The sequence below is a fragment of the Furipterus horrens genome, unplaced genomic scaffold (genome assembly GCF_987537825.1).
Source record: "Furipterus horrens unplaced genomic scaffold, mFurHor1.1.pri manual_scaffold_4, whole genome shotgun sequence".
NCBI classification, from domain to species: domain Eukaryota; kingdom Metazoa; phylum Chordata; class Mammalia; order Chiroptera; family Furipteridae; genus Furipterus; species Furipterus horrens.
Genome location: NW_028327174.1, coordinates 175,888,127 through 175,906,645, shown reverse-complemented (window position 1 = coordinate 175,906,645; position 18,519 = coordinate 175,888,127). Strand labels below are relative to the sequence as shown.

At 37.0% G+C, this 18,519-nt stretch overlaps 1 protein-coding gene across 3 annotated transcripts in view; it reads right to left on the bottom strand.

The window, feature by feature from the left end:
* Window positions 1-535: 535 nt before the first annotated feature.
* NCBP1 (nuclear cap binding protein subunit 1) overlaps window positions 536-18,519 on the bottom strand; it is a 33,751-nt gene continuing 15,767 nt past the window's right edge. For all 3 annotated transcript variants that reach the window (XM_090274458.1, XM_090274459.1, XM_090274460.1), the window contains 15 exons: window positions 18,162-18,259; window positions 17,505-17,568; window positions 16,024-16,134; window positions 15,189-15,253; window positions 13,512-13,574; window positions 13,217-13,291; window positions 11,958-12,061; window positions 10,934-11,056; window positions 9,639-9,741; window positions 8,730-8,823; window positions 7,943-8,046; window positions 5,983-6,097; window positions 2,757-2,885; window positions 2,291-2,404; window positions 536-1,063 (listed from right to left, as the gene is read on the bottom strand). In XM_090274458.1, the coding sequence (XP_090130584.1) occupies window positions 950-1,063; window positions 2,291-2,404; window positions 2,757-2,885; window positions 5,983-6,097; window positions 7,943-8,046; window positions 8,730-8,823; window positions 9,639-9,741; window positions 10,934-11,056; window positions 11,958-12,061; window positions 13,217-13,291; window positions 13,512-13,574; window positions 15,189-15,253; window positions 16,024-16,134; window positions 17,505-17,568; window positions 18,162-18,259 (1,476 nt within the window). In that variant the 3' untranslated portion in view covers window positions 536-949. The remainder of the gene's footprint in view (window positions 1,064-2,290; window positions 2,405-2,756; window positions 2,886-5,982; window positions 6,098-7,942; window positions 8,047-8,729; window positions 8,824-9,638; window positions 9,742-10,933; window positions 11,057-11,957; window positions 12,062-13,216; window positions 13,292-13,511; window positions 13,575-15,188; window positions 15,254-16,023; window positions 16,135-17,504; window positions 17,569-18,161; window positions 18,260-18,519) is intronic.

Below are 18,519 nucleotides of genomic sequence, written 5' to 3'. Positions count from 1 at the left end.
GCTAGAAATCTGAAATGTCAGATAACCTCTTAAACATATCTATTATTTTACAGTGTATTCTCATTTATTATCTTAGTTAAGCCTCAAAAGCATACAGGAAACAGGCTCAGGAATTAGTATTACTTGGATCAGGTTCCATAGAAAGAAAATCCAAACCTAAATCTAATTCAGAGTAAAGTTTTAGCCAATCTAGTAGTTCCAGAGGAAATGACCAGGGCCTCTAAGATAATGGTTCCCAAACTTGTCTGCACATTGTAATCACCTGGGGAGCCTTAATAATTACTAATATGTTCTACCCCAGTGACTGTGATTTAATTTAAAAAATAACATAAATCACCTGGGAATCTTGAAAGTTATTTTTTTATGTTCATACAAAGTTGGAGACTGCTACTCTTAACACTTTTTTATAATAACCAGTAGTATCTTAGAACACTTAAAAAATTATTTTGAAAGGAAAATTTCAAATGACATACCTTCAGTTAGAAATCACTAGTTTTTAAAGTAGACTGAGATGATAAAACATGGAAGACCAAAGTTTAAAAAACATATTTTTAGTTTTATTTTAGCCACCTTAGGTTATCCACGAGCGGTGAAAAGCTACGCTACTTGGTAATAAACACCATCAGTTCTGTATACTACTTTGTTAGCTTGATCTCTAGTGTTCACATACCTCGAATCAGTTATCTTTTGTGCCTTAAGAAGGAAAAAAAAGTCAATCAGAAAAGTTGTATGTCATGTATATAATACATCCTATGGTCACTGTCACATTGTCATTAGGAGTATTTGCTTTTTAGGGGCAATTACAGGTCATCAATACCATATTCTTCACTGTTGTCCTCTGTTTCTTTTAGAAAGTGAAAGGATGCTACAAGAAAGCAAGCATTCAAACCATCAAAAATAAGACAAATGAGATTTTTTAAAAATCTTGACATGAGAAAAAAAATGACCCTTAGGCCTGCAGGGCACAGAACTGCTGGAACACAGCCAGGATATGAGGGTCTAACTCAGCAGTGAAGAGCAGGTTCTCCAGGGTCACCATGTACTGCTGGATGATTTGGTGATGCTGTGGATACAAAAGGGGGTGTTTAAGTCAAGGAAAAAACCACATAAGCAATCTTGCAGAACATTCCCCTCAGTAAGGCACCCATGTGTGGAATGATGGGAAGGGTTACCAGGAAAAAGTGGTTATGAATAACATGCTCCCCAAAAGCCCCAAACATTAAGAAAATTTAGGGAAACGAGGAAAAAAAGGATGTTCAATAACTGAAAAAGGTCCAGTTCTAACCAGCTTCTATGGAAATGGAATTCATGCTTCAGGCAGTGCCTGCTGCTACCACTACTGTAGACTAAGTTAAGCTGGGTCTCTCTTCCCTATGAGGACAAAACACAGGTATGACTTAAAAATAGCCTGGACAGGGACTGACCTAGGGAGAGTTTTCTTTTTTTAAAGGGAAGGTGGTGTGTGTTACAAATAGGAATAGCACAATTGCTACTGTTATGCTTAAACATGGGCCCTGAATTGTAAGAAGAAAAATTTTGGAATCTTTTTTTTTTTTTTTTTTTTTTTTTTTTTGGTTAGAGCATTAAAATAGTCTCTTTTCAAAGGAAAAAATAATTAACAGAATTAGCCAGTGATTAAACAGTCCACAAAATAAGAAACCCAAACCTCATTAACTTATCTTTTAAAAAATAGCTTATCTGTCCTGTTGGAAATCACTGACTTGTTGAGCTTATGTGGAAAGTGTCAGAAAATGAAATAATCTCTTCTATGTGCACCTTGAATATATTCAGAGCTCCCTAAAGGACTGAGGCCTGTTTTAATTGGCAATAACTAAATCTAGAGAGAATTTTTATTTGGAGGATTAAAGAAACTTTTTCCTTTTAGGACTTCTATTTAGTAACTTTTCTAGAATAAATAAGGATTTGGGCTGTTATTTTCTGAAGATACAAAGAATTAGTTCCACTGTCCTACCAATCTTTAATGTAACCTTGCTGCTGTGGGCAGTTTATCATTACATTGTTCATGGAATTACTGTTCTCTGAGGGTTTTTCTCTACATTTTGTATGATAGCTAGGCTTTCTAGCAAAGAGAATGGCAATTAGGAGTCTGAGTGATACAGAACCAATGTAAGCCTAAATAATCTGATGAGCAACAGCAGGAGCAAATGTACATGAACTGAAGGGCCTATGGGTACTACATGACCTCCTGACAAATTTGATTTCAAAAAATTGAGTATCTTTGTTGCCGAGAATAGTGATGTTTATTATCTAATCGAAGTTTCGCACAAACCTGTAAGAAGATTTGCTGAAGCCTCTCTATACAGTTCTTATACCACGGTGTCAACACACTGGTCCCGTCAGTCTCACATCGTACTAAGTGCTCAGTCAAGATCATGATAAACCGCTGGGAGGGGGTGCAAAGTTAAAGAGGTGTTAGAGAGTGAGTTCTTAAGAAACAAGAAATGTTGAGAGGAATCTGCACAAAAATGTTCACCAGGAATGAAAACAGTCATCTAAATGATCAACAACTGGGAATGATTAAATGAGAGAGGCATTTAACTTAAACACCCCCCATTTTTAAAGCCTGGGGAAATGTTCAGAATTTGAAGGTATATATGGTTACCTCATTTCCTTGAAGTTTCTGTATTTTTTAACTTGTATAAATGTGCATGTAGTACTTTTATGATTAAAAATCATTTTAAAAACTAAATAAATAATTACTTCTTTTTACATATCAATGTCCCAAGCCAAGATACCTGAAATATGACAAGGAAGAGGTTCTTCTGTTCACTCTGAGCAGATTCCACTTTTTCCTGCAGTCTTTCTATTTGCTCCTCGAGAGCTCCGTCTTTCCTGTCACTGCTTCTGTTGTCATCATCACTTCTCTTCAGAATGCAAAGGAGCAAGGAAAATGCCATTTAAAATTTTAGTGGATTGTCCCTTCAACTAAGGGGAAATATTGCATTTTGTCTGGTCAAGTACTATTTGAAGACTTGTATTCCAAAGGGAAAGTACTTGCTATCTCAAACACACACATGCACGCATGCACGCACGCGTGTTCTAGGGCCAGAGAAGTTTAGTGGCACTTGTCTTGGGTAATGGCAGTGGGAGTGTTTGCTATAAAGCAGAGGTGAGTTATGCCTTTTACAAGATAGCCTGGTGGAGGTTAACTGAGTCATATTTTTTCCTCCAGTCATACTGAAAACAACTTTGAGCTCCAAGGAAAACGTTATTTGTCACAGCTGTATTTTCTGAAGTAGCTGTGAACCGTGGATTAGTTAATACTGAACCCCTACTCCTTGGGGAAACAGGTTCTTGGGGAGCCTCTTGTCACATTTTTATCAACCGATCAATATTTAACCTTGTTTTACATGTTTCTGAAGATTTAGTATGTCTTACAAATAATTATACACAGGATTTCTTTATACTAAAACACTAGCTGAGAAGGATTTATCATTTCTTGGCCCTCATTAATATGACTCAATTTCTTTGGCTTGCAGCCTCACAAGAATGCTGTCGACTGTACTAGACTTTTTTATACATCAGTCGTCATCTCATAAATCCATAAATGTAGCTACTTTCCCTTTGCTTTATCACACACTACAGATGGTACTATAGTGCTTGATGGAGAGCTTCATGTACAGATTGGTGAACTTCCTCTTCCTTTTTCTGGGCGTATAATGTTGATTCATGAACACTGAGCTCACAGCCAACAGCACTGTAATACACACCTGGACAAAGCTTAGCTAACACATGTATTTTTCCAGTCAGGTACATCATGGCCTTGTTGTGCTTAGGAACACTAGACAGCCCTTGAGTCCTGTGCTTGGGGGCCATTTTAAACAGTGACATCACCAAAAACAAAAACGTCAGCACAACATGTGAAAACAAAAAGCACAAAATAACATGGCACTAAATAGCATCATGGAAAGGACAGTTTTTAAATAGGGGAACTGCAACAAGAAAGGCAGAGTGCCTTGTTCGACTCAGGTAGGAGCAAGCCTACCAGGCAACTCAAAATCCCCGCTGCTCTGCACATGTCTGCCAGTGGCCAGGAAAGCACTGTGAATATTGACTTTGAGGTTACAAATAAATTGTAGTGAGTAGGTGAGTTTGTAAAAATAGGACCTGCAAACAATGAGGACAGGTACTGTATTCTTGTAACTCTGCTATTCTTTATTCAGCAAAATAGAAGACCAATGAAAAAACCAACAGTCTTTTCCAATCATTAATCGCTATTTGGCCGTTTGAGCAGTGACAGAGAGGCAACTTGCTAATCCTTCATCCTCTAAAGGGCCACACAGAAAACACAGCTGGCCTTTATGTAGCTCGAGAGCCAGAGGCTGCTCATCCCTGTAATCATTTAGAAATGGCTACAACTGACATGCAATTCACAGCAGACTGTTTTTAAGACTGCTGGCAATGATGGGCTCAATATACCTCTCTTTGCTTTAACAATTCCCTTCCAGCTCACCCTGAAGAACTGAGACTATCTGCTTAGGGGTTTTTGTTTTAAAGGCATAAGAAAAGTCATGATTTTATAGATAAGGGACTAGGCACAGAGGTTACATGACTTTCCCAGTGTCACACAGCCAACAAGTGGCAAAGCCAGAACCTGACTCCAGGCATGTTATATACCAAGGTCCTTTCAGCAAGAAGGCAGGCACCGCCAAACCTAGAAAGCCCCTCTCTTTCTAGATGACACTATTGGTAAGGCCCGATCTATGACAGCATCTTCAAACAAAATGATCAGAACCCCCTCACACTTTTTTACAGAATCCTGCTTTTAGCTCTAACAAACCGCCTATTGTGAGATCTGCCTTATTATGTTCTAGGCAACCAGGTACATGTTTGTCTTTTCCTAACACCAGACCAAGGCAAAGTCCTAGAGTACCACTGCCCTACACACCATTCTGCAATGAGGGAAATGTTACAGAAATTTGTGCTGCCTAGCACAACAGCCGCTAGACACACGTGACTACTGAGCACTTGAAATGTGATTAGTGTGACCAAGGAACTAAATTTTACATTGTATTTAATTTTAATTGGTTACACATGGTTAGCAGTTACCGGATCGGATACCACATATCCATAGAGAATGGAGTGGCATGAGGGAAAGTTTCTGGAGTTTGACAGACCTGGGTCAGATCCTAACTCTGTCAGTTATAAGCCATGTAATCTTCGGCAAGTTATTTAATGTTCTGATCCTCAATTTATACATGTATAAAGTGGAGATGACACCATTTACCTTGCAGTAATTTAGGTCGGTGAGTCTGTTTACATATATATATATATATACACACACACACATATACACACACATATACATACATACATACATACATGTATGTCTATAAACTAGAAGCACTTGAATCTGCTACAGGTTCATGTAAGTCATTAAACTTGTTTTCGCCATCTACTCTGATAAATATGTGTAACAATGGAAAATACTATCCTATGAAAACCAGGACTATTACACTAAATCACAGAACACAGCCAGCTCACTGCTTCCCCTGCAAATGGCAAAGTACTAAACTTCTCATAAATATGAGAAATAGTTTGTAAACCTGGGAATGACTGTTTCCCTCCTCTCACAGTTCAGGTAAAGTGGTAAACATCGACAGCCTTCTCCCTCTTTCCCCTCTTGCAGCAGAAACTTGGAGAAATACAAGTGTTCTCTTTCACTCCTCCTGCCCGGGAACGACCAACAGGAAACTAACTGAGAGATGGTGAGCTATAGAAGGGTAAGACTTGTGGTTTCCTGAGCAGGTTCCTGACGCAGAGGAGCAGAAAGCGGCAACAGACACCCCCCACCCCCCACCCCCCCCCAACCCCCCTGTTTTTCCTCTTCTCCACCTCTACAAACAGTTCGGCATAATTTGGCGTCAGGAAAATATAAGTTCCCACTAAGGTAATGAACTCAATATTCTCAAGTTTCTGATAGACCTTTTTTGACCTTCTACTAATTGAAACAAGACTTACCCGTTTGTGTTGCCTTGCGAGTTTTTCTTTAGCTTCTTCCAGCTCTTTCTGGATTTTTAGAACATGTTTGTTCATCTTACGAATTGTGGAGTGCAAGATTTCCCAAACGAACAATCTTAAAGTAAAATGGTATTTGGATACTGTATGTTAAACTATACCTTATAGAAAAGAAGAGCTCTCAACTTTTATAACCTACTCATTCTTAAGGTCTGACACCGCCTTCCACTCTTTAGGCAGAATTAGTCATACATCTCCATCAACACCTAGGCATCTAGCGCAACCTGTTAGACTCAGGTGAGCTTCCTGAAGTCAATATAGGTCTTTGTCATTTTTCTTATTTCCACTGCCTAACAGACTCACAGTGAAGGGATGTGTGCATATTCACTGAAATGAAATGGTAAGCCAGAAAAAAACATTTAAGAAAAAAAGTTACATGTTCTTTCTAAACAGTAAGTATTGGAATTTTCTCAAAATGGAAATGCGAGGCTCATTTTACATTTAACTAGCACACAGTCAGCCAATTCTCTTGCAACATTTAAGAAACTCATTAGCTGACAATAGCTATAAACTAACTGGGCTTTTAAGAATGAGATAAATATTTATAAGTCAGTTACCTTATCAGCAAATTGATAAAAGTACCAGGATCACCTTGTCGATGCTTTAAAATGTTTTTTGCATAAATGGTTTATTTTTTTAAGTGGCTTTGTAACTACTTTTCTGTCTATAAAGTAGGTCTCCTAACCCCAAGACATAACATAAAAGAGTATGTCCTACAAATTTTGACTTGGATGACAGTTTAAGTGGAAGAGAGTAAAACAATCTGTTTATAAAACTCCAAGTTTAGAATGTTAGCAGGCAGGATAAAAGAGCTGAGCACTTTAACTATGGAAGGGCTGGTCAGAGGAGACTTTGCAGAGTTAGAAACAGTTGGGCCTGGTGTTAAAGAACAGAAGGAGCTCCTGAGCAATGCCTCCGTTTAAGAATGCGTGTGTTCAAATTCTGGCTCTGTACTTAGCAGTGTGACTTTGGGAAAGCTCCTGAAGCACTGCAACATGCAGAGGATAATGTAACCCCCCTCCACAGTGGTGGTGTAAGGAGTAAATGAGCTGCAAATGTAAATCACTCAGGATAATAGTTAACACATACTTGGGTGGCCAGTTTCCCGAGAGTCTGCAAATCTGGGAATGTCTTTCTGTTGCTTTCACTTGTGAAAGACAACTTAGATGGAATGATAATCTTAGATCACACCCTTTCACCCTAAAAACTCAGTTTATTTTAGACCAGTGTCCTCTGCCAATAACAGGCACAATGAAGAGGATAAAGGTTGTGATGGATTTCTGTCTTTGCAAGTAATTTGTTTCCTATTTTATGTCAACTCCAGCTTCCCAGTCCTCATCAATTAGAAAGACTGACTCAACTTCATGAGTAAGAACCAAGCCTAATGAAAAGTCCCTTTCCTTTAGGGGGAATGGGTCTAAAATGAATCTTCCGCATTAAATCCAGGATTTTTATGACTGAGGTGAGACTCCCTCCCTCATAGGCATCTGGGTGCCCACCAGGCTTCCCTCAATCTCCCCAAGGATGTTTACTGTGCGTTTGGATTCTCCCAGTTCCCGATGTGCATTCCAGGTCCCCAATGGAGCTGGAATTCTTTTCCATTCCCACTGTCTAGCCACGACCCTCACACACAGCCTGATCTTCTCTCCTAATAGCCTAGATTCTAACCAGCATTTCTTCTTGACTGGTTGAGTCCTGATTTAACTTACATGTGTGTCCCTAAGAGATGCTGCAACCTGACTGACTGTATGTCCACTGTCCAGGTATTTTTGTTAAGTCCAATCCTACCAGACTGGATCATTAGTATACATTAGTATCAATTTGGTTTGGATCAAAATTTGGAGCTCATGGTATGAAAACCAATCCTTAAAGAATATGAACTCTGTGAAATAATTCCTATTACCTAGTAAAGTCACGAGACAGTTCTGAAGAGAAGATCCAATTTGCTACTGCAGCACAGTCAACAATCTGAGTACGAATCATCTTATCTACGAGGACAGCAATCATCTACAACGAGGAGGAATTATTAGGGTAAATCACAACTATACATAGGCCATAATCTATTGCTACAAAAATAAAACATGAGGGCTGTGAAATTCATTTTCAATGCCTATGGACCCCTCAATCTGACCATTAGGCCTTAAGGTTTATTCTGCCCTCTGCTTGGCTCTGGTACTTAATTGTAAGAATACTATAACACCAATAAAGACTGAACAAAAACACTCTGAATGGTAACACAAACTTAAAATTTTTTTTTACATAATACCTAAAAAAATATGTAATTTCCATTGAATCCTAAAATTTAAAAATATACGTTTTATCACAAAAAGTCTCAAAATCTATTCTGCAATTTACTTAGATGCCTCTTTATAATACACGGTATGAAAACAATATATTGGGACTGAAAGATCTGGGGTGTGTTTGCAGAAATTGGGTAGACTTATGTAACTATTTCCTACCCAAGTGGTAGAATCTTCAAGCAACAAGTATCCATACTACTTAAAATGTGTTAAGATATTACAGTCCCAAACCAAATAATACTTGCTCTTAATTCCACAGCATTAAAAGTATAGATTTTAAAACCATTCCGTAGACAAATTTTATGTTTACAAACTAAAACAATGGTAATAATAGCCTTATTTTTATACGTATACAATAAGAGCCTCAACATATCTAATTAAAGTTTTTACCTGTGGATGGTTCCTCCAGACCTCAAACATAACTCTTAGAACATGTAACTTTCCTTCATCACTTTCAGCTAGGGTTTTGAAAACTTCATGAAACCTTTTGATAATGGGAGGAAAAAAGTAACACATAAAAACTTATTCATTAATCATTTTAATGTCTCAAAGCCTTTTCAGTATCACTCAATTTACAGTACAATATATAAATGCAGAATAACCAAATGTTAACCATTAAAGATATAACAGAATGATTATGATTTAGAATTCATAGTTTGTATGGAATTTCTCACAAAATCATAGCCCAGGAATACAGTGTACTGTGTATGTGAGGACAGGTGAAGGCTAAGGAACCATCTTCAAACACAGACAGTTTATCCCGTGTGACTCACCTTCTGTGGAAACCCTGCAGGTAATACAGAGACCTAGAAGCTGAGATGAGGTGAGGAGCTGAGTTTCCCCACTTGGCTGGAGGAATGTCTGTATTTCCTTGCTTCTTTTGGACTCAGGAGTTAGAAAGCCCTGTCTTTAGAAGCCAACCTTTGGGTGGCTCCACAAAAATATAGTCAGCTTTCATTTCTGCTTAACTTCCTTTAGAAAGATGCCTAGACAGGGTGGGAGCTCCTTCACTATAGGTATGACTGTCCTCTGGACCCACATTTTTCATTAGTTCCTCTAGGGGTCTACTATATGAAAAAACATATATTCCATGTATATATGCACACTGCCCATTCTGACTGACAGAAGCCACAAGACCAGGATTTTAGCTACCACAAACTAAAACACACTGTATCAAGTTATGTCATAATACTATTAAGATGTTCATATTCAGTGATTTCAGGTAAAAACGATTATACTGTTGGTATCACGCAAAATTCTAAAACCTAAAGAAAGGGTGTATGTTCTTGTTACACTTACTTTGCAAGAGCACTAAAGGAGTGGCTGAATGATTTGGCTGCCAAGTGTAGCAGAGTTTGCACAAAGACCTCTATTTTCAATGGGTTGAAGCTGAACCCTTCATCTGAAAAACAGTCCACAGTAAGACAGGAAAATATAAGTACAGCAATTCCTTGGTCCCTCACCTGAAATGCTGAACAGATGGCATGCTCACATCCAAATACTAAGTCAGACATTCATTAACATCTTTGAGTCCCAACAGACAATAAAAGACCACTGATTTCAAACTCAAAATATAAAGCTAAGCATAATCTTAATTCTTTAGTTTATGGGTGTTTCTCTTATTTTTCTACATGTTCCATTTCTTTTACAAATACCACATGGGTTTCCTTGTTCATATCTCTCTATATGGTGACACGATAATTAGTACAAAAAAATAGAGTAACACTTAAGTCTACGTCCTAAGATGTCTGACAATGTCTAAATTTAATACCATCATTTTGACTTAGGCTTTCTAATTACATCCTCTCTAAAATCATGTGTCTTAGAAAAACCCAAACAAAATCGCAGTAATAAAAAACCCAAAGATGCTTAATGTTTTATTTGGATTAAGCCCCTTTTCTATCAACGTGCTCTTATGTACAGACCTAACAAAAAACCAAAACCAAAAACAAAACAAAAATTTCTCCTGAAAATGGTTACCCAGTTGTCCCAGTAAAATTTCATCTGTTTTACTTATTTGTCTCTTTTTGGGTCAATATCACATTGTTTTAGTTACTGTACTTTTCAAGATGTTTTATGTGTGATAAAACAAGTCCCTCTCATCACCTGTCTTATCCATTTATTGATTCAAGTAAACTTATAAATTAGTTTGCCAATTTTCCCTCTTGCTCCCCCAAAACGTAGGGATTTTTGCTGGAATTACATGGTACATAGTCAATGTTAAACATTGTTAGTATAATAGCTTAATTTGGAGAAAACATCCAACTTTATAATACACCAAGTCTTTCTGTTCACAAACCTCTCTAAAGTGAAAGCAGGAATGCTTACAAATCTTTGAATTATAACAGTATATTTTACTTTGCATTAATTTTATACGCTTAATGCAAGTCATTTCATAAGGATGTTAGGACCTCTTTATATATAAGGAGAACAGCCCTGGGTTCTAGGGACAACGGGCAGGCTGAACAGGCCAAAGGAGCCCATTGCCTTATGGTCAGCCAATGAGATTTAAGAGCAGCTCATGTCGCCAGTTACGTTTATGCTCTAACCTGGTCTACACAAAGTTCCACTCAAGGAGTGTTTCATTCCCTTACCGTCATCGTCATCCTGGTTAGGATTTGGTACATCTTTCAGAATGCTGAAGATTTCATCATTGGTTGCTTTGCTTTTAAAGGCAACAGCTAAACAGAGGGCAACTGAATGTCCAGGAAGAGAATCTAAGCACAGAACGGGGGAGGGGGGTGGGTAGATCAGGTTTTAAACACTGTTCTTGCGAATAAATAACCGAGAGACTAAAAAATTCTTTCAAAATAGAACACTCTATTCCAAGATCAGTATTCTGTACAAAGATAACCACATGTTAAAATTTCATTTAATAGGTCAATGGCTTTCATCTAAAACTGACATAACTCTCACTTCAATACTTCCTTAAGAACACTGAGCTAACTGAAATGTACAGAACAAGGGATGTTGATCTTCCTCAGGGATGGTGAAGGGAAATGAGAATACAGTTAAATTGTCCTTTGACAGTCTTCAAATCCCTAAGTTTTATAAGCTGAAAATATGAGAATCAATGTATTTCCCTTTCCTCCTCTTCTGAGAGAGTGGAAACTAAGCTGGAGTTTGGACAAGGTGATCACTAGTGCATGTGCCTTACCTTCATTAGGTGTAAAGCACAAAACAGCGGGTCAAATTATAGTCCCTCTGGTTTCTAGTACAACCTCACTGGTCAAACACAGCCTATGCACACCTGGGTTTCCACACCTGACCTGGTATCAGATGGTAATCTCCATCACCATGACAAATATACAGTTCCGTTTTAGTAAGTTCTGGCTATAAATTCATCTTGCTCTGCTTCACAGCATAGTTAAAACAATGTCATGAATATAACATAATCACCAATATTTAAAGAAAAAATTATAAGTCAGTAATAACTAAGTAATCAAAATGAATCTTAAAATGAAAGGGCAAACAGAACAACAGTGGCTAGTAACAGACCACCCTCAAGTAGAGAAAACAAATCCAAGAAGTTCATCTTTTTCCTCTTTAAAAAACTGATGTCAGAGAATACTTGAATTGTTACTTTTTAAAGGCAGAAGAATTTGTTTTGTTACTTACTGCTACTTTCATCTCCATACTTGTAAATGCAGGTTGGGTTTGCAGGACATAGAGCTGAGAAGGTAGCAGGAACAATCTCTAATATATGCTGATGGTAAGACAACCTACAATACAAATAAGAGCCTCAGAAAATAAGAGTTCATCAGTTCCATTCACTGCTAACATCCAACTTAGGCATAAAGTCACAATCTCCAACACCCTCACAGTAGAATGCCAACTTAAAAAAGAAGCAATGACGGAAAAAGAGAAACATCACTTGGAAATCATCATAATGGTAGCAGGTACGTAAAAGGAGTTGTCAGTGGAGGTGTGATGAAGAACAGGATGAGTGTAACCTCTGAATACCTCCTACAAAGTAATCAGTTACAAAGGGAAAGGGGTCAGTTTAGGTGGAAAAGCCTGGCAGACAGTGACATGACCAGGTAGTCAAAGCTGCCCTCTCCTGTGGGTGGGATGCTTGTGCCTCCCGATGTGATGCACTGAGAAGACCACCAATAATGCATGACTCGAGTCTGGTCATGATGACATAGCAGGGCGACCCAAGAAAGTAAGGCCTAGATTCTTTACAACAGATAAGGACATGAAAAATATTATAGTAACTGTTCAAGACTGAGAAATCTGGAGACAATGACAACTAAATGCTACATGTGCTCCTAGGTAGGACTCTGAACCAGAAAGAACAACAAAAATAGACCTTGTTGGGATGGCTGGCAAAATTTCAGCAGCATCCGTGGACCACAGGGTAGTATTACTGTACCAGACCCAATTTCCCAGCTTGGAGGACTGTATGCTGGTTGTGAGACAGCATCTTTGTTTTGGGGAAATATGCAACAGATTGTTAAAGGGGACAAGATGTTAGCTGCAACTTATTTTCAAAGGGGTCAAAAGAAGACCAATGAAGTGAGTGTATACATACAGAGGGAGAAAGGAATGAGAAATAGAACAAATGTGGTAAAATGTTAATGAGGGAACCTGGATGAACAGGATAGAGTTCTTTGTACTATGCTGGCAACTTTCCTGAAATCTGAATTAACACACGCACGCGCGCGCGCTTTCTGGCTTAATTCACACAGAATCCAGATGTCATGGTTGCCAAAAATTTTTTTCAGCCTAAATATTGATTAAAAACTAACAAGGAAGAGAGGCAGGTACTTGAATTTTTAAAATTATATTCTGGACATATAGCACAAATTCAGAGAAAAATCTTCCCACAGAAATTAGGGGACCTTAAAGCTAAAGAGAAAACACAAAGAACTTACCGCATACATTTTTCTAGAACTTCTCTTACAAACTTTGGTTTGGGACTTTCAAGATCTTGAGAAAGACAATCTGACCTAATGAGGAAACATAGTTTTTATTAAGTTCTTACACAGAATCTGCACTACCTAACTTGTATGTACCTAACAAAGTTTCTACCTAAATTATTTCATTTACATATATAAATATCAAATATAAACTAAATATTTAGACCATATTCTTATAGGTTTAAATATTAATAGTACTTTTTAAATTATGGTAGACCAGAAAGGAAAGCTAAAATATAACTCCACTTACCAATCTTCCCAGCTCCAACGGAACTGGAAGTTACTTAGATGATGGGAAAACCAATTAATAAACCTATTCAGAGAAGTGGGAGGAAGGAACACAGAAAGATGAATGGTTAACAGTTTATACCAGGAAGTTATGTAACCCCTCAGACAAATAAAACCCTATTTCAGAGTTAAATGACAAGCATATACCCCTGCCTAGAGCAGTACCTTCTGCCACTTCTCCTTTTCTCTGCAAATCCTATGACTCGTCTTCCACGCCAACGAGTAATGGTCTCTACCTCACTCCAAACAGTGCTATCTTTTTTTAAGTGAATGACAGATATGATTTGAGTGCCTGTTTTGTGCCAAGCACATTATATGTTTATATAATTTAGCAACTACCGAGGAACGTGTTATTTTTCCTATTGACAATAAAACAGAGGCAAAATAAAGATTAAATTGCAGGAAAAAATTTTGTAAACAGCAGAGCCAAAGTATTGTTCTTTATCATTGTACCGTGTCCTTTACACCACAAACAACAAAACGTACCACTGAAGTCCTTTTCCCCTGAAAATACATCTGATCTCTCTAACAAGATAGGGCTCACCTTAGCAAATTATATGAAACTGTGAAATCTGTAAGCGTCTGATAAATGTTTGCTGAATGAATGACATCATTGGGATGTCCAACACAACTGGCAGTTTATTAATTAGACTGGGAAAATAAATCAGAAGACACTTTCTTAAAGCATACCCCCTTATGCATCTATAATTTCAATCACTGAAATTAATCAAGATAAGTCAGTGACACAAAACAGCCCTTTCTGATCATTTTCAGATATGGAACTTGAATAATGAACATAAAAAATCATGGAAATTGGGGAAATATTCAATACATGTCCTGATCTAATTTGGGAAACTGACAAAGGTAAGAAATACCAGTTAATAAAGGTGGTGCACAGATTTCACACAAAAGACAGTGGGCATGGAATTCCCACAGCTATAATAATCCAATGTGGACTTTTATACAGAGTCTTGAAGCTGGAATTATGTAGAAGCTAATTTGTTTTTAAAGATTTTATTTATTTTTTAGAGAGATGGGAAGGGATGGAGAAAGACAGGGAAAGAAACATCAGTGTGTGGTTGCCTCTTGCATGCCCCCAACTGGGGACTGGCCTACAACCCAGGCACATGCCCTGACTGGGAATTGAACCAGCATCCCTTTGGTTCGCAGGCCAGTGCTCAATCCACTGAGCAACACCAGCCAGGGCTAGAAGCTAATTATTTTAGAAGCAGATACTATGTCTAAACAAAAAAAAATACTTATGTGTTCATATATAATAAATATACAGTATTAGCCTCTACTTCTACATAGAGGTTGGTATAAAGCCTATTTTAAAAGCTTACATACCCAGTTACAGTGGGAAAAATATAACTATACCAAAGCACCGAACAAGTAAACAATGAATGACATGAAAGAAAACCTCAGCACAGGCATTACAGTATACTGAAAATTAGACTAGAAAGTGTAATGTGACATTTCAACAAATACGAGTTTTATTTTTATATAAAGAATTATTTTGGACAGGAGAGAGAAAAAAATTCAACTCGGGAATTCTTAGAAAGGCAAACAAAATTCTTTTATAAAGTATAGGGAGTAGAAGCAGTTAAATGCCAGTACAGTAATAGGGCAATCACTGTACCTGTCTACACATGTGGTATTCATCGTGTCCAAACGCATGTATAGCATTTCAGTTGCTTGTGCAAGCTGTAAATTCAAGGATAAGGAAAACTATTGCCCGCCCTCTTTTAAAATAAGTTGTGATAGAAAAAATAAATAATATTTTCTATAAAAGTCTGTAAGATGACTAATAATGCTGAACATCTTTTCATGTAATTGATCTTTTTAAAAATAGCTTCAAGGTATCAGTGTAAAATCAGTTTGACTCATATACATCCATGAAGTCAAGATAATGAACATTTATATCACCTCCAAAATTTCCCCATGCTCCTTTGTAATCCATTCTCCCTTCTCATCCCCCCAACCTATGTCCACAAGCAAATATTGGTTTGCTGTCACTAGATTACTTTGCATTTTCTAGAATTTTGTGTAAACAGAATCATATAGTATGAATTACTTAGTTTTTTACTCAGTGTAATTATTTCACAATTCACTCAAGTTATTGCTGGCATCAAAAACTTGTTCCTTTTTATTACAGAGTAGTATTCCATTGTATAGGTATAACAAAATTTGTTAATCCATTCATGACCTGATGGGTATTTGGATGGTTTCCAGTTTGGGGTTATTACAAATACAATTTCTATGAACATTAATTCCTAAGTCTTTATAGGGACACATGCTTCCATTTCTCTTAATACCTGAGAGCTGATAAGCTGGACTGTATGGTACACATTTTTAACTTCTAAAGAAATGTCAAACTGTTTTCATGAAGTGATTTAAACCCACAAGTGGAAATACTTAATAATCTTTTAAAGCTAGGTCAACGAGAGTATGTTTAAAAGCAAAGGAAAGGATACAACTTGGGGTAGAGAGCCAGGCTGAAGTTTGCACAGTTCAATGAGAAGTGTTGTGTACATCACTTCAATGTGAGGTGGTGCTGGGAGTTGAAACAGCTCTGCAAAGATCACCTACAAAAGAATCAGGCAGAACTCAATCCAACAGTTACCTGTGCAGCCTACTATTAGAAAGACCTCAACATTCTAAATGCAAACTCTAACTCCAGGACATTTACAGTGAAAGAAGAATTACTTTTCAATCTTTAAAATTATGCTCTTTAAAAAATGAAGATCTAAAACTTAATACTGTAATAAAAATTTCTTCTTTCTGTAACTCTATTAAATAAGAATATGCAAATATTAATGTTTATTTGATACTCCCAGAGAATCATGCAATTAAACTCTAACTCTGGAAGTACAGGTGTTGATTTACTGAGGCACTCACAGGTCATCAATTTCATTCTTATCACTTAAGTAGTAAAAACACTTATGGGACTCTGAGGATGCAAACAGAACATTTAAGTCAAGTCATTCCACTCTGCTACTTAAAACTGGTGCCCAGAAACCTTTTTGATAACCCAGGACTTCTTTGCCATGCCTCTTGTTCAGAAACTTGTTTACACCCTCCCTATATAATGTATGGACCACCTACCTATAATTCTAAAGCCTGATCTGCATTCCTTCCTCTGAATCCCACCTCCCACACTTCTGTACTTCATTCTGATGACTTCCTACACATTTTGCACATTTAAAGGTATGACTTATATTTTGTACTTCAATTGACATGTCAGTGAGTCAAATTTAGCTTACTCTCAAATTTTGTAAAACTTGGACAGATGCAGTACTTTTAAGAAAGCAAACAAGTGCAGTAAAACAAAATGTGTATCTTAAATAATATATCGTACCTGTATGTTCATGAGTATTTTAACTTAAAGAAATACTATCACTCTTCTCTATGACTCAATATGGGGTCAAAAGCATTATTCATTCTTCCTACTTCCAAATAACAGGTTCTTTTGATTTCTAAGAATAAAGGTTCATATTTAACCCTACCTTGTGATACGGAAAATAATATACTAGTCAGACATATAATGCTAATAAGAGACCAGATAAACAGTCGAAAATAGATTATCTACCTAAAGTAATATAACATTTTAAAGTATTTAAGCTACTTATACATCTGTTAAGTGGACAATGTATCGACAGAGCTAGAGGTAACTTACAGTATCCATGATAACTATCCATCAATGAAGACATACTATATAAATAATTTATAGGCAAGGCAACTCAAAATTCCACTTGGCTATTGGTTTCAACCTCCTCTTTTCTCTGTCCTAACATGGCTAACAGAGCACCAAAACAGACAGCAATTTCCTCGCTCCTCTGTTAACTTTCAGTACCTGACAAGCAGCAAGAAAAAACAATAAGCCAAGAGTAGATTACACTTTAAGTTTACAGAAAGATTCTGAAACTTAGAAGCAAGCTCCATGTGGAATGCATACCTCAACTATGTGGTAGTTCAAGGGGATCTTGCTCTTCCCTGGATAGCTCACCAGCTGTGCAGCACTATAAAAAGTGTAATTTAAGTTCAGTAAGTATACAAAGATACATGAACTATCAAACAAGCAGTTTCAACTGCAGTGTGTTCAGATATAAGGAAAGGAAATCTTTTCTGAAATGTTCTCAATTCCAGTTACTTCACTACAGCATAAATTATTACAAGGAAAGTCTTTAATGCATTCTAAAACTCTTTGAAAGATCAGAAGGAGTTTAAAAATAACACTGAGGAAGCATATTAAATTTATTAAATTAAGAAGTTTTAATAGGGTAAACCACTTCCAAAAGACTGTATTCCTTTCCACCTTAAAATGTAAACCTAACTTTCCAAGACTAAAGATTATTTGTCCATAGCATATTACAAACATCCACACAAAAAAGCTAGCATCATATGCATTATTCTAAAGCACTGCAGTATTATAAGCACCCAGAAAAGTACTATTTTGAGGGTGACTTTTGAGAAAGCACAGCAGATTGGTTTTAGCAAGACAGGGTGTCAGGGAAGTGAGATTTTCTTACACTTAACATACATTTGACTCTTATCAAATGATCAAAATTGCTAGCTTTTCTCCACTCCAAAAGTAACAAAAAAAGAATCCTACCACGTCTTTCTTTCCTTCCAGTGGGACTTAATAATGCAGTGAAGATTCTCTTCTATTACAAATCTTTCCACTGAGTGACTCCCTGGCATTACAGGACCCTGGAAAGAAAACCAAATGTATATACTACAGACCCAGAAAAAAGATATTCTTTCATTTATTCAACAAGTATTTGAGAGTTTATTATGTCTGATGTTATAATAGGTGCCGGGGATAAGTTTGAAAGCATGAAAGTTCTGTATTTTCAGCAAACTTCATTGTCACGTTCATTTACATCCACAACAGAATTAGTGTCAGCTGCAATGTTTCTTATATACATCTGACACCATACTAACATAGCCCACCTCAATTCTTGTAAGAA